The sequence below is a fragment of the Botrytis porri genome (assembly GCF_014898465.1).
Source record: "Botrytis porri strain MUCL 3234 chromosome Unknown BPOR_005, whole genome shotgun sequence".
Taxonomy (NCBI): Eukaryota; Fungi; Ascomycota; class Leotiomycetes; order Helotiales; family Sclerotiniaceae; genus Botrytis; species Botrytis porri.
Genome location: NW_024066079.1, coordinates 1,940,117 through 1,954,496, shown reverse-complemented (window position 1 = coordinate 1,954,496; position 14,380 = coordinate 1,940,117). Strand labels below are relative to the sequence as shown.

The window sequence follows — 14,380 nt, the reverse complement described above, 5'->3', positions numbered from 1 at the left end:
TGGTTGGGAAAGGATGATGGAATGGGAACGGGTGAGCCCTGTCCGAATTTGATAGGATAGGATGAATTAAGCAGAAATGGATATTGAGAGAATATATCAAAATTGGGAGGTTAGGAAGGAAATAGGTGGAGGGGTAGAGGAAGGAAGGCAAGAACAAATGAAAATGCAAATGAATATGAATATGAATGAGATAAAGTTTATACACAATACCTATATGTGAATGAGATATGTGTAATAAGTGAGCAGTTATAGGAATGCGTGAAATGGATCTAAGGATATATCAACACTGGATAGCTTTCAACCAAACATTTTCCTTTCCTTCGGCCTATCATATTCTCCACAAGTTTAACGGGCATCTCCAGGTAGCCATTCCTCTCAGAAAGTAGAGACTCGAAACACCAACAGGTATGAATCTCAATCATGTCATCCCTAGGAACTTACTTCACGATGGATTCACACTTTCAACTTTCTATATTTCTATACCTAAACATTCAACACTAATCCGGGTTGAGTGGTGAAAGTGCGCGTTGCGTACGTTGCGTACGCATTTGGTTCTAAGATGCAGGGTAGGTGCAGTGTGGGTATAGGTGTGAGATTGTTTCGTGAGTAGAGAGGCTGGGTGGCTGTATATGGTATGGTTTGGTTTGGTTTGGTCGCTATCGGAGAAGGTGGGGATTGCTTGGTTTGCTTATTTGTGAGTAGATAGGGAGGTGGATAGGGAGGTGGATAGGGAGGTATTTAGTAGGTATTTGGTAGGTATTTAGTACTAGGTAGTGCTAGTGTGCTAGCGTCATCACTATTCTTTGGGTGATTATGTGATATATAGAGGGAATCTGGGTGGTTGGTGTTTGATGCGATGCTTGTTGGGTGTTGAGGAGGAGTTTAGTTGCTGGGGAGAGGGGAGGGGAGGAGATGAGATGAGATAGTGTGGAAGAAATACAAGACGGAGAACATCAGAACCACTATTAAAGTACCTATGATGAATTATACGCATACACATTGAGAGTAGGGAATAGGAAGAAAGAGGTAGGCATCAGTCATGCGCAAAAAAGAATTGTATATTCATCATCCTATATCAACAAAACAACGCCACAAGCAGCCAATCTGCATTCCACCCACCCATCCATCATTCATTGGTATCCTTATCAAACCGTCCTAATATGCCATACCATGCTACGCGAAAAGAGTCCATGGAAATACAATACGCCCCTTTTCTTCACGCATCTCTACTCATTCTTCTAATACCAAGTACTGAACACAACGCGATTATCTTTCTCTAACACTCGACTCGCCAGATCTTCCTTCTCTAGCTTTGCCCTTCCCCTTGTCCCTTTCTCGCTCCCTTTCTCGGGCACTCTTCCGTCTAACTCCCGTATATACGTCATTGAAATTCATTACCACACCTAAGAACCTCATGTCTGTGTCTGGTTGATATGCCAAATCACCGAGCAATAGTGAAATCCTCGTTTTAAATTGCGTTCCTAGCCCACTTAATCTCTCTGCCAATAAGGGGAATTCTTCTTCTTCGCCTTGAATATTCGAAAGATTGAGATTGAGAAGTGCAGGATTAGGATTCTCGAATGGAGATTTAGACGGAGGATAATCATCGAAGCGAGTTCCGGGTCGAGAGGAGGTAGATGTGCCTGGGCGCGGGATGGATGGAGAATTGGCATTTTGACGTTTTGAGTATTCGGTTACGCTAAAGGAATAAAGACCGTCAACTGCGTCGCGGTATGAGAGCATTAATCTAAGAATTTCGCCTAATTGAACCATGAACGTATTATCATCAAGATCATTTGAATGCTTTTTTTTGGCGCCTAGTAGACCTTTGTGTGTGATGGCGTTGAGATATTTAGTATGCGCTTTGATAAGATCATCAAGTGTGCAACCATCTTTGTGGATAGCAGATTGGAGCTCATCCCAAGAAGACTCGATAACTTCAAAGAGGATATAGTATTGCAGTTGCGCGATAAAATGAATCATTTCTGCAAGGACACCGCGCGTTTGTTTCCATGATTGATGGAACGCGGGATCTGGAGATCCAAGTAAGACGCCACGGGCTCCAGTCATGCATTTACGCCAGGTAGTCGATAAGGCGAATTCAACACGCTTGATGCGCCATAGAAAGTTGAATACTTTGAGGTATTGTCGATTGCCCCATTCCGTTACAACGACATCGACAGGAGCATCAATTTTATATTCAAGGGTGAAACAATCCCAACCTATATCACCGTGCGAAAGTTGTAACATACGGGCGTCGAGACGACGGAGAACCTCGGGTGAATCGTATTGCGCATTAGAGCCACGGATAGCGTGCTCAAGTTGAGCGGTGAGAGTATGCCGATATTGAGCGCCTGCCGGACGATCAAGATTTGATGCAAGAGATTCCATGAGTAAAGCGATGAAATCTCCTTGCCCTAGGAGGATATAATTTTTAAGAGCCTTGAGATGCTCGAACAGATGGAACTTATCTGACATTAAGTGGATTAGTCGGGCCATAGTCGTCTTATAAGCCTCGTCGATCCATGTCTCTAAAGTCGCAGTATCACCGTACCGCAGTTCTTTCGAAGCATCTTTTGAGTACTCTTCCACCCATTGAGAATCCCCACAACCATAGCGGATGAAGTTCAAGGATTTTCCAATTAGGAAGACCTTTTGAGCAAAGTCCTGGGTGATGATACTTGGCACCATATCTTCATTAAGTTTGTATTTGTCCTCCCATACACTGCTGGCACCTCCTCTGCTTCTGCCATCTTGGGCCTCCTGGATCGCATTGGGATCCTGTTCCGAAACGAAAAATTCATGATATGGATCGGATAATTCTCCATCATATATCCAATGTCGAAGCATATCATAAAACGGCCGAGTAACATGAATCAATAACCGTTCGGCGAAAGCTCCTACCATTGGATCCCCATGCGACGATGAAAATCCATGGATCAACGTGATGAGTTGGCCGCCCTTTTTGCTTTTTGATTCCTCACTAATTAGGCTCATCAATCTCAAGCCCATCGTCGCTTCTCGGGTCCATACTACGCATCTCTTAAGAGTGACCCCTGCCTTTCCAACACCTCCTCTTGGCTCATTCTCGTCTAACGATGAAAGTGCTCGTCGGATTTGACCTTCTAGCGTTGCTACTAGTCCAAGATATGACCTAAGCTCTCCCGCAATAGCGGCTCGTAGACTCTGTCCTAGGAGACCGCCGTCGCTTGTCTGCACAAACCCAGATAAACTTCTGTATAACAGCGATGGCTCAGCTAATGTATGGAGAATTGAAATTATTGGTACAGGTAAAGTATCGGGTAGTCTAAGGTTTGATTGGGCATCAAATGGTAAATTCGAGGACGATAGGCCTTGTAATGTGAATGGCAAGTCTCTCAGTAGTGCGGTTTCCGGGGGATCAATTTCGACATAATTCTCAGCCAATAGAGCCGTCTTCAATGCGACGGCCTCACGCTGGCTACTTGGTGTCTTCGCAAATGCCTGTTCTTCCTCCTTTCGATCTTTCTGGCCCCCTTCTCGTTCCGGTAACTTCCTCAGTCCAGCAGGCGCAAAAGCATCGTCGAATTCTCTCTCTTCTCGCGATGTTTGGCTTTGAGAGTCAAAAGTTCCATCTACCTGAATGTTCCGACGGATATCTCGAAGAGAAGCAGCGCTGGCAGTATCTTGGTCCTCGGCAGGTCTCCTAGGATTCTTCTTGTTTACTGGACTCATAAAAGGGCTCGTCAGTCCAGAAGGTCTGACTTGCTCTTGGTCGCCTAGTTGATACAGAAAGTAAAGCACTGCCCATTTTTGTGTAATGACCGGTATGGAGAGGAGCCGGCTATATAGGTTTGTAAATCGTAAAGCTTCATTAGGACTTGGGTTTGTCTGTATTAATCGTTTCTTTATCAAATCCGAAGCTTGATTTACGTCTGCGACAACAGCAGTTGTTTTTGAGCTACATAAATTGCAAAATCAGCATTCCATAATACTGCGCACAGGTTCCAAAGTCAATACCTTCCCAAAATTTCCCGTACAAAGTCGGTAGCATTGCTTTCCCTCTCTTCTGCGTCTGCAGGATCTTCTCCCGGAATATCTACTTGAAATCGGCGCACTAAGCTATCAATAGCAGTGGAGATACGAGTAGTTCGTGAGGACATAATTGCATCGTTGCGATAATTGAATATCTGCGACCTTTATCTTAATCCTCAGAGAAACATATATTCGTTAAACTTCATGAGAGTTGATCAAAAGAGTGGACGCGTTGATAGGGATCACACGCGATGATTTATTTACTTCAATTTTGAGGGGTTTGGTTTGATTTGTAGTGACAGTACAAGGGAAGGTGGGCTCGTAGGTTACCCTAGAACTCCAGATTTCTTACATAAGGCTACAAGGCCAACGGACTCTCTCAACGTCACCTCTATGTTATGCCCCGAGTCGACCATCATTCAATCATCAACCACGCTATCAAATCTACAGTTCTTATTTTGAATTTGTGTCATCCAATTCTTCCGCTACTTCTCTATTTATGGGCGATAGAAAATTGAAGGTTTTCGCGCCTTGAGAGCGTGGTCGCGCGAGCCTGAATAGCTCCCACAGTCATCATGCCCGATATTGATCCAGCGGCCTTGAGTCGCTCGAGTGTGACGAATAAGAGTCCAACTCCTGTTCTACCCAACAAATCACTTACTGCGACAACACCGGTACAAAAATCTGCAAAATTCAATCATGTTCCGCCGCGCATCGACCTTGAACCGTTGTATACGGCAGTCAAGTCTGCCATTGGGGAGAATTTTGGGATATACAAAGATTCAATTGGCTTGTTTCTTATGGGTATGTGATGAGAGTTATCGTCCCTTGTGAGGGGCGATAATCACGCGTGTTAGCATTACGTTAATCCTTTGTTTCAGGGCACATGAACCAAATTGAACTTTCGTCCCGAATTGATCATTTTCTCATAACAAATACTGGCGAAATCGAACATCTTCACAATCAATTGATATCTGCCATTTATGCGAACACAACTCGTGAAATGCCTGACCAGGGCGTGGCAAGCTGGGTCAGTGCAAATGATAAACCTGCAACAGGAGCTGGGAGTAAGCCGGTTAGCGGCGATGCGGCAGAACAAAGACTTAAGACGGAAGTCATGCAACTACCGAGTCGTGATAGGAGAAGGTTGAAGGATCTTTCTCAAAATGATGTGAGATATATTTTGCTTATATGGAGTTATTATGAATCTGTGCTGAATCGCTTTTTAGTTCGACCCGTTCGATGCGTTTGCGACAATGTTAACCGAGCATCGCCGACCGAAGCCAGCACGGCAGCCCGAGATTGTGCCTGCTAGTGCTGGTGGTCTGAATAAAACTAGTAAGTTATTCATAACCACCGAACCTTGCAAGTTTCATATTACTTATATGTTTTTGAAGATTGGGATCTGGAGATTCGGAAAAGATATGCTTTACCTCTAGCCTTGGAATCGGGAGAATTTCCTGACATGACAACTATCGAATCGCGAATGCTTCCCATATGCTACGAAACAGGATTAGTCAATGGCCATGTACAAGATGCAGCTCAGTTCATGTCTGTGGCAACAGAAACGTTTATTAAAGAGGTCTTATCATCGATATTCAGCAAAACGAGAAGCAATGGACCTGGGTCTACGGGTAGTGCTGGAACAGGCGGGGGTTCCTCCTGGGTACAAACGCATAAGTATCGCAGGCAGTTAGAAAGGGAGGAAGAATCCTCGTTGCGCAACGAAGTTCTTCGAGACAAAAACGGCTTATTACCCACCGAGGCCCGCGCAGCAAGTGAACGAGGTCCCCTAGGCATGGCTGATGTACGAACTGCACTTGAAATTTCCGATTGTGGTTTAGGGCAAATGCCAGTCGTTGTTCAGCAAATTATGTTTGGATACCAAGAAGGCGAGCTAGAGGATTGGAACGCATTCACACGCCTTGGGCCTCAGGGAAGAATTGTTACTGAGGATGAAGATGGCGACATCGAGATGGGTGGTCTCGAGGTCAACGGTTTAACTAATGGCGTCAACGGGCACGCAATAGACGAACCGATGAGTGACATCGACGATTGGGGATGGGAAGGTGCCGAATATCAAGATCGAGCTGCATTGGATATGGTACTAGATTCATGTCTAGCAATTGGAGCTTAATGCGTGATGTTACCTGCGGCTGGATATGGAGGTTGCATTGGGCGTTTCAAAGGCGTTATTAGCCCACTTGGGGGCAGTGGTGTAGCATTGGCGCAACGGATATTGGGTGTGTTTATGTATCAGAATACTGTATAAAATGATCTTAAAAGTGAGGGCAGAGACGAAGGGCGCTTTGGGCACGGTTGGGGATAGGGGAACTCTGTACACGATGATACCCATGAACTGGCCAGGTAGGCCACTTATTCATAGTACTTGAATGAAGAAAGAAGCTATACGATAGAATGTAAAATTTCATTTACATAACAGCAAACACAATCTCAGTTCATTGTTATCGATCATGCTAAGAACAATCTCTTCGTGTCGTTTGTAGAAGATGGTTCCAGATTTGGCTTCGGCTAATCGCGCCAAGGCTTTCACTAGTCTTTATCACCCTTGAAAGCTCGAGATCTTTGATGCCGAATACTTCGACTGACAAAAATTGATCTAATATAGTTCTACTTTTTCGATGGATAACGCTGCAAATCATGATTCTATCTCGACAATTGAACCTTATATAAATCACTTTCTAGCATCACGCCAATCACCCAAAACTTTCTGTCCTTCCGAAGTCGCTCGAGCACTCACTCATCCGGAGCTTCAAGCATTGGGTTATTCCTGCTGGCGTGAAGCCATGCCAGATATTCGATCAATTCTGTTCACGATGCGAGAGAACAATGACGTTGAGATCTTACAGAAAGGCGTTGTGCTTGAAGGAGATCTTGGACCCAGATTAGCAAATGTGGTTGGACCTATCAGAGTGCGAAAATCCCTAGCTTGATTTGCATTCATTCTCCAAAGGGGTGTTGTGCAATTAGCACCTGGGAGTTTGTGATCACGTATAGGATCCTTCACTTAAATCCATCGAAATGTTCACGTGATTATTGGAGCGTTGCGTTGTGCTGGAAAGTCGTACTATGCACGCCTATCAACAACCTTAAGCGGCTTACGAATACTTGATTTTGTGTTTTTTGTCAAGCCACATCAAATAGTCACCTATTCCTCTCTTTGAGTCAAGGCAAAGCGCTTTTGTTCCTCGTTTCATCTCACAACTTTGTCATGGGCCGATTTTAACACCGTGAATTGTCCTCGGCTTGTTCTACTCTACTTTTTTGCAACAGTTATGCTGTACAATTTCAATCTTTCTATTTTGGGCTGCGATCCGGCATTGAATATTTTGATATCGAAGTTGTGGGTCGCTACGTGGGAAGGAATGCACAACTTGTTCTCTATGGGGTTAGAAGATGTTGAAGCAGATCTGTTGATGGACAGGATAGCTTGAGCAAGGAGGTGGTGGCATTGAGGAGACTTGGTGGAGAGTTTGATTATTAGGGTAGCTAATTGAAATTTTACCAGTGTTAGTACTGCAAAAGAAAAGTTTGAGATTCTACTGATCTCTTTTCGTTCTCTCAAACTGGAGTAAAGGGACATCCACGTAACCAACAAATAATGAGGCTTTATCTAAAGAACTTTTCGCCTCTACACAGTCATATTTAACTCAGATATCAGCTTTCGTTTGCCTGGGGGTGATCCGTCAACAATGGTCCTCGGATTACTTTTGGCCTGTATGGCTACATATCCTGAATCTTGCGCTGTCCCACATTACATAGCCCTATGATCTTAAACAATCTCTTCTTTCACAACAGGAAACATAATTGCCTCCATCAAATGCAGGATTCCATTGTTGGACAGACCAAAGCCATGCCAGATCTGGTTTCTCCTTCGCCGTGTATTCTGAATCTAGTACAGTTTTTCGAAACTCGGAATCTTGCATAATTTGCACATCGCGAAGAGAAAAGAATACTGCCAGAGTATCTGAAAGGAAGTTTGGGGGCGTGTGAAATTCTCCGTGTACAAAAGCCTCCTCTAGCAGAGGAAATTCATGGTATTTCGAATAGTCGTTCAGGATTTCCCACAGGAATTCAAAGTCAAGGCTCAACAATCGCTCGGACATCTCTTGATAATCAATGAAGTCTGCAGTTGCTTTGTATGTACCCAGAACACGAAACTTACCTTTCTCCTCAGTTCTTGCTACAGCGTTCTCTAAGCTATCCCCTGGATCTTCCTCACAGTATTCATTCAAAGCGAACCACTTGCGGAGTTCAACTGAACAATCTCTGAATACCACATCGTCTCAATTCTTAGATTGCTGCGTTGGATCCTGCGTATCTCGAATCGGCTTGGTGATGGTGGATGCATTTTTTCTCTAGTCAGCGGATGATGTGATAAAGTCATCTGGAAAAATGCCAAGGTTACATTTTTTGGTTTTACAGTTGACTGTTCGTTCATCTCCTAGTACACTTTTCCGTTCATATAACCTGATCTCAGGTCTCAAAACAACACCTTCGTTGTCAACACTATTGAATACTTACGCGATGTATTCAGGACACTACCATGGAGTGCAATGTGTATTATTTAGCAAGTATCTGGAGTGGAGTGAAAGAATCTGGTGTGCTAAATTCAACCTTTTGAGGGCATTCCTTTGGGGAGCATAGGAGATTGTTTTTAGAAATTGGCAGAAATTCATGATTTCCCGATGGAACAACATGATATAGAACTGAATATTGAGACTTAAAATAGGAATTTGACAACACTATTCTGGCGTACAATACTGCACATCTCTCATGAAAAAGTAGACTAGAGGAAAGATGATTGGAATCAGATTTTTAGAGAATCCGTCCATATGTTGCGGCAACCAACAAACTGCTATTCATTCTTGCATGTCCAGACGGAGGAAGATGGAATAGGAGGAAGGGGAAATCTTTGATTTGAGAGATGAGATTGTAGTGTCTTTTTGGAGAGAATCTTGGAGTTGTTACATGCACGTGAAATGCTTTACTGGCGAGAATGGTTGGTAGTGCAGAAAGGGTATCGAAGTTCATTGTGCTCAATCAAGCCTCAAGCACCTCGCTATCTGGAATACACAAGAGATTAAGGCCAATAACTAATGGCAATATGGAAAGCAGAAGAATTGGACGTTGGTTTTGTGCCGTAGCATTCCTAACTTTAGGACCTCGAGGCATTGTATCGTTGTCCTTGATACATACAGTATGTGTCCCGAGTAATAAATGGTCATTACGTAAGAACTATATTCAACACGGCGGAATTGCCGGAATGTCCCGATGCCGATAGTTTCCGCCAAGACGATTTTTATGGCGGGTGAAACTTTTGGAGTCCATAAATTTTGACTTGCTGCTATGATACCCACCCTCCGTGCCCACTACTGACTCTTAGCAATTCTTAACTGCAGTTGATTTAAGTACGGGCATCCCCAAGATTTCAATTGAGTGAAATTGAACACAATTTGCAACTTTGTAAGATTTTGTACTTTTTTGGAACAGTCACAATGCTTCGGACATCCACACTTCGAGCTCCGTTGCCTCGGGCAATAGCTCGTACATTCACCACCTCCACCTGCCCCGCGAATGCCGTCAACATCACGAGCAAATCTGCGACTCGGGTCCTCAATTCTGCTCCTTCATCATATAAGCTTAAGAGCTTGCAATCTTCGTTTCCTCGTCTGCAAAGAAATTTTCACGCAACTACATACAACATGTCGCAAACAAGAACCGAATCCGATGCTTTTGGAAACGTCGAGGTCCCCGCGGACAAATATTGGGGAGCGCAGACTGAGCGTTCGTTGGAGAACTTCAAGATAAATCAGCCTCAAGATCGCATGCCTCCTCCAATTATTAAGGCTTTTGGTATTTTGAAGGGCGCGGCTGCGACTGTCAACATGCAATTTGGTCTAGGTACGCCTACATAAAGGAGAGACACGTTAGGACATGAGCTGACGAAATTTCGACAGACCCAAAGCTCGGAAAAGCTATTCAAGAGGCTGCCAAGGAAGTCGCAGATCTTAAGTTGCTCGATCATTTCCCTCTTGTCGTCTGGCAAACCGGCTCTGGAACCCAGTCAAATATGAATGCTAATGAGGTTATCTCGAACCGGGCTATTGAAATTTTGGGCGGAACCATGGGAAGCAAGAAACCAGTTCACCCTAACGATCACGTCAACATGTCAGCTTCTTCAAACGATACGTTCCCTACTGTTATGCACATTGCTGCAGTCCTCGAAATCGAGAATGAGCTCCTCCCTGCGACTAAGTCATTACGAGATGCTCTCCAAGCTAAAGTAGATGAATTTGAGGCGAAGAATATTATTAAGATTGGACGAACCCATTTGCAAGATGCAACTCCTCTTACCCTCGCCCAGGAGTTTTCCGGATATGTCGCACAACTTGATTATGGTATCGAGCGTGTCGAATCATCCCTTCCCCACCTTAGACTCTTAGCGCAAGGAGGAACTGCTGTAGGTACTGGTATCAACACTTTCAAGGGATTCGCAGAAGCTATCGCAGAAGAGGTTACTAAGATGACCGGAACCCAATTCACCACTGCACCTAACAAATTCGAAGCTCTTGCAGCTCACGATGCAATTGTTCAAGCTTCTGGATCCCTCACCACCCTCGCCTCATCCCTCTTTAAGATTGCCCAAGATATCCGATATCTTGGATCCGGTCCTCGATGTGGCCTCGGCGAGCTTGCCCTACCAGAAAACGAGCCTGGAAGTTCGATCATGCCGGGTAAAGTCAACCCAACCCAATGCGAGGCCATCACTATGGTTTGCGCCCAGGTTATTGGAAACGGCACTGCCACAACCATTGGTGGCATGAACGGCCAGTTTGAGTTAAACGTATTCAAGCCATTGGTTATTAGAAATCTGTTGCACAGCATTCGAATCTTGAGCGATGGAATGAGAAGCTTTGAGAAGAACTTGGTGGTTGGATTACAAGCCAATGAAGAAAAGATTCAAAGTATCCTGAAAGAATCGTGCGTATACCGATTTCACTTATTAATCCCATCTTCCCCTTCCTTCGAGCCTTAAAACAGCAAGTATTAACAAAAATCTCAATAGTCTCATGTTAGTCACCTGCCTGAACCCAAAAATCGGTTACGATATGGCTAGCAAAGTGGCCAAGAATGCCCACAAGAAAGGATTGACCTTGAAGGAGTCAGCCATGGAGTTGAAGGCTTTGAGTGAAGAGGACTTCGATAAGTTGGTTAGACCGGAGTTGATGGTTGGACCAGAGGATTACAAGAAATAAGCAACATAAAGAGAAAACAACTGTAAGGGCAGTGACGAAGAATGCATTGATACCATACATGAGCGATGTTGATGATTAGCGTCATTGTTATTTGTATGTGGCAATATACTCATAGACGGGCTGGAGCGGATTGAGCAGTTTGCAGCACTAGCATTGCTGTGCGTATATATATAAATGTAGATATACATATAGGTTTGCTTGAGGAAGTTGTAGAATAGGAGAAAGACGATGATTGATTAAATGTGATTATATCTCTCTACCGACAAGCTCCCAAGACATGATGCATTTGCAGGTCAATTCGTACAGGCCTATCAATTGGTAAAACGCATACGAGCTATCATCAATTAATAATAGTAGGTGTTAGGTTTTTGGAGTTTCGGAAGGTGGCTTACTAAGCATGGTTCGCCTCAAAGCTCAAGCTTCGTATCCTGGTGATCTGTAATTCTGATAGCTCGGCAGTCTTTCCAAAGTACCTAGGTAGTGCAGTATCCATTATTCTCGAGCCATTGTTTCAATTCCTTTCATGATTCGCACTCAACAGATTGCAATCGAGTTTTGGAATGGAATCCACTTCTTCAAAGATTTATCTACAAAGTTGCCACCGCATCTCTCTCTCTAGGTATATAGCGGTCAAAGTATATTATTTGTTCATGATGATACTACTAATACTGATGGATTGATGATTGACCGGGAAAATGACAGCCAATAACACTCATCTAAATAACAGCAAGCTTACCTGCGAACAGCTGTTGCCATGAGGATGGCAGCTTCCAAGCCATAGAGCTTATGATGATTTGCAGGTTTACACCTTCTATAATCCTTCCCGTCCGTTTTCGGTCATAAACTCCACCAACACATCGACCTCACGTGCATTTACGCACATAAAGGGGCTCCCGGTCTAGATGAAGCAATAATAGAAAACGCGCGGTATGGGTGATAACAGGTATGGTTTAGACCCTGATCTTCTCACGATGGGTCTTCATATCGTAGAGAATTAATAAGGGTATTTGCGATTTTCACAGTACCGGTACTAGGTGGGTGAATCTGCTAGTTCAATCGCAAAAATTATGGTCCGTTCCAAAGAGATTCCTTTTAATACAAATATTCATTCATGTCCTTCTACGAGTATCACAAATAATTTTGGTTAACAACCAATTATCTACAACATCATGGATCTCCAAGCCATGAATCCCAACTTAACTCAACCCGATAGAAGGGTGCTTGAGTTACTACTGAAAGATGTGCAAAAAAGTAACAAAGCCAATCCCGCAAACACTCCTTCAAGTCAAGAAAGCCAAACTCAGATCGACGAGCAAATCTCGATTTTAGAAGCTCTCAACGATGAGAGCAACGAAAAATTCCAACCTACAGTATTTACAAGTTGGGATCAAGAAGATCTTGAACGCCTCCCCCGTCCCGTATACCGATACATACTTGAGCCATACATACAATGGGCGAAAGGAGTAGTGCGTCGGCCAACAGATGTTGTCTTCCTGACACATATCATCCTTTACCTCGCCACGTCGGTTCCGAGCGCTATCATTTTATACAACAGGTTCTCATTGATACATGGTTTCTGCCATTGGATCATGCAGTCACTTTACTGCGGACCTTTCACCCTTATGCTTCACAACCATATTCATAACAACGGAGTTCTAGTAAAGAAATACGCATGGCTCGATCAAATGTTCCCATACCTCCTTGAACCCCTCATGGGCCACACATTACATTCTTATTACTACCACCATGTCAAATGTCATCATGTTGAGGGCAATGGACCAGATGATGTTTCTTCGACTCTGCGGTATCAACGGGATGATATAATTGATTTCCTGAAGTACTGGGGTCGCTTTGTGTTCTTTGTCTGGCTTGAGCTTCCATTATACTTTTTCCGGACCAACAAAATGAGATTGGCGTGCGAGGTGCTGTTCTGGGAAATTGGCTCATACGTGGGTATGTATGTGATGGCTAGATTGAACTTCTGGCCCACCCTCTTTGTATTGTTAATACCATTCATGCAAATGCGAATTGGATTAATGGTAGGGAATTGGGGGCAGCATGCATTGGTTGATGAAATTGATCCCGATTCGGATTACAGATCTTCCATTGTTCTGATTGACGTGGCGGTAAGAGACCATTCCTTGAATTCATGGCACTGTTCAAATTCATAACTAACTCCTTGTTTTGTAGAGCAACCGAAATTGCTTCAACGACGGTTGGCATACCGCCCATCATCTCAATCCACTTCGACATTGGCGCGATCAACCACTTAGTTATCTGAAAGGAAAACAAAAGTACGATTCTGGCAAAGCTCTCGTCTTCCAAAATATCGATTACATTATGATGTTCATCAAACTGATGCAGAAGGATTATGAACATCTTGCTGGATGTCTCGTTCCGACAGGGGAAAATATTGGGAAGAGCAAAGAAGAGCTGGCAGCTATGCTCAGGACGAAAACCCGCAAGTTTACAGAGGAGGAGATTCAAAAGAAATTCAGAAGTAAAAAGGCTTCCTAGAGTTCCCCTGGGAAAACAGGTCTACTATCCAAGAACACTATACGTCACAGGATGATGATTATCTGTGCCTGTGACCAAGCCGATAAACTCCTAGGAAATTCGTTGTCTCTTGAACTTCACGGCCACGGTCAGTCGCAGAAGGAATGGAATGGAACAATCGCAACGGCCGTTCTCGATCTGCTATCCTTTCAGGGCATTCCGGTGCTTTCACACATGTACAGATCAAGCACAAACGATGTTATGAAGCCACAACATCATGATAAAACAGGCTTACATACATTGCCAAAACTGGCCATTTCGATACAACATCTAGCACTAGCGTGGAGTATCTCATATATCCTGAACATACCTCGAGTACATATTTGTGGGATTATATGGAATACATCCTGAAGTCGAAGGAGGGTAAATTGTAGATTGGCTAGCATGATATAATAATATAAAGTTGAATTCATTTTAGTTCTTACCACCCTTATTCCTGGCTCGATGTGTTAGCAAATACACATTGACTCTAGTGCTTCGATACACAGGTTTGACTGTGCAATTTGATACCGGACATAAGTCCGGAGATC

The 14,380-nt window shown here is 43.8% G+C and overlaps 6 protein-coding genes across 6 annotated transcripts; 4 read left to right on the top strand and 2 right to left on the bottom strand.

Moving 5' to 3' along the window:
* Positions 1-1,266: 1,266 nt before the first annotated feature.
* On the bottom strand, positions 1,267-4,142 carry EAF01_004264 (uncharacterized protein; the record flags this gene model as incomplete). The annotated part of the gene is made up of 2 exons (XM_038912518.1): positions 1,267-3,940; positions 4,000-4,142. 2 exons carry the CDS (start codon positions 4,140-4,142, stop codon positions 1,267-1,269), a joined length of 2,817 nt encoding a protein of 938 aa, XP_038772202.1.
* A 447-nt stretch (positions 4,143-4,589) lies between these two features.
* On the top strand, positions 4,590-6,151 carry EAF01_004263 (uncharacterized protein; the record flags this gene model as incomplete). The annotated part of the gene is made up of 4 exons (XM_038912517.1): positions 4,590-4,818; positions 4,896-5,185; positions 5,244-5,352; positions 5,412-6,151. 4 exons carry the CDS (start codon positions 4,590-4,592, stop codon positions 6,149-6,151), a joined length of 1,368 nt encoding a protein of 455 aa, XP_038772201.1.
* A 505-nt stretch (positions 6,152-6,656) lies between these two features.
* On the top strand, positions 6,657-6,968 carry EAF01_004262 (uncharacterized protein; the record flags this gene model as incomplete). The annotated part of the gene is made up of 1 exon (XM_038912516.1): positions 6,657-6,968. The coding sequence occupies one exon, from the start codon at positions 6,657-6,659 to the stop codon at positions 6,966-6,968; it is 312 nt and encodes a 103-aa protein (XP_038772200.1).
* Positions 6,969-7,799: 831 nt separating this feature from the next.
* Positions 7,800-8,386, bottom strand: EAF01_004261 (uncharacterized protein; the record flags this gene model as incomplete). The annotated part of the gene is made up of 2 exons (XM_038912515.1): positions 7,800-8,248; positions 8,278-8,386. The coding sequence occupies 2 exons, from the start codon at positions 8,384-8,386 to the stop codon at positions 7,800-7,802; spliced, it is 558 nt and encodes a 185-aa protein (XP_038772199.1).
* Positions 8,387-9,410: 1,024 nt separating this feature from the next.
* On the top strand, positions 9,411-11,578 carry EAF01_004260 (uncharacterized protein). The gene is made up of 3 exons (XM_038912514.1): positions 9,411-9,939; positions 9,996-11,019; positions 11,105-11,578. The coding sequence occupies exons 1-3, from the start codon at positions 9,534-9,536 to the stop codon at positions 11,292-11,294; spliced, it is 1,620 nt and encodes a 539-aa protein (XP_038772198.1). The 5' UTR covers positions 9,411-9,533; the 3' UTR covers positions 11,295-11,578.
* A 696-nt stretch (positions 11,579-12,274) lies between these two features.
* EAF01_004259 (uncharacterized protein) lies at positions 12,275-14,347 on the top strand. The gene is made up of 2 exons (XM_038912513.1): positions 12,275-13,420; positions 13,485-14,347. Exons 1-2 carry the CDS (start codon positions 12,464-12,466, stop codon positions 13,809-13,811), a joined length of 1,284 nt encoding a protein of 427 aa, XP_038772197.1. The 5' UTR covers positions 12,275-12,463; the 3' UTR covers positions 13,812-14,347.
* Positions 14,348-14,380: the final 33 nt, after the last annotated feature.

Bases quoted from the DNA above. Each gene is read 5' to 3' on its own strand.
- EAF01_004260 (XM_038912514.1), top strand. From the start codon at position 9,534: ATGCTTCGGACATCCACACTTCGAGCTCCGTTGCCTCGGGCAATAGCT. The intron at 9,940-9,995 runs GTACGCCTACAT...AAATTTCGACAG, and splicing joins CAACATGCAATTTGGTCTAG to ACCCAAAGCTCGGAAAAGCT. The intron at 11,020-11,104 runs GTGCGTATACCG...AAATCTCAATAG, and splicing joins CAAAGTATCCTGAAAGAATC to TCTCATGTTAGTCACCTGCC.
- EAF01_004259 (XM_038912513.1), top strand. From the start codon at position 12,464: ATGGATCTCCAAGCCATGAATCCCAACTTAACTCAACCCGATAGAAGG. The intron at 13,421-13,484 runs GTAAGAGACCAT...CTTGTTTTGTAG, and splicing joins TTGTTCTGATTGACGTGGCG to AGCAACCGAAATTGCTTCAA.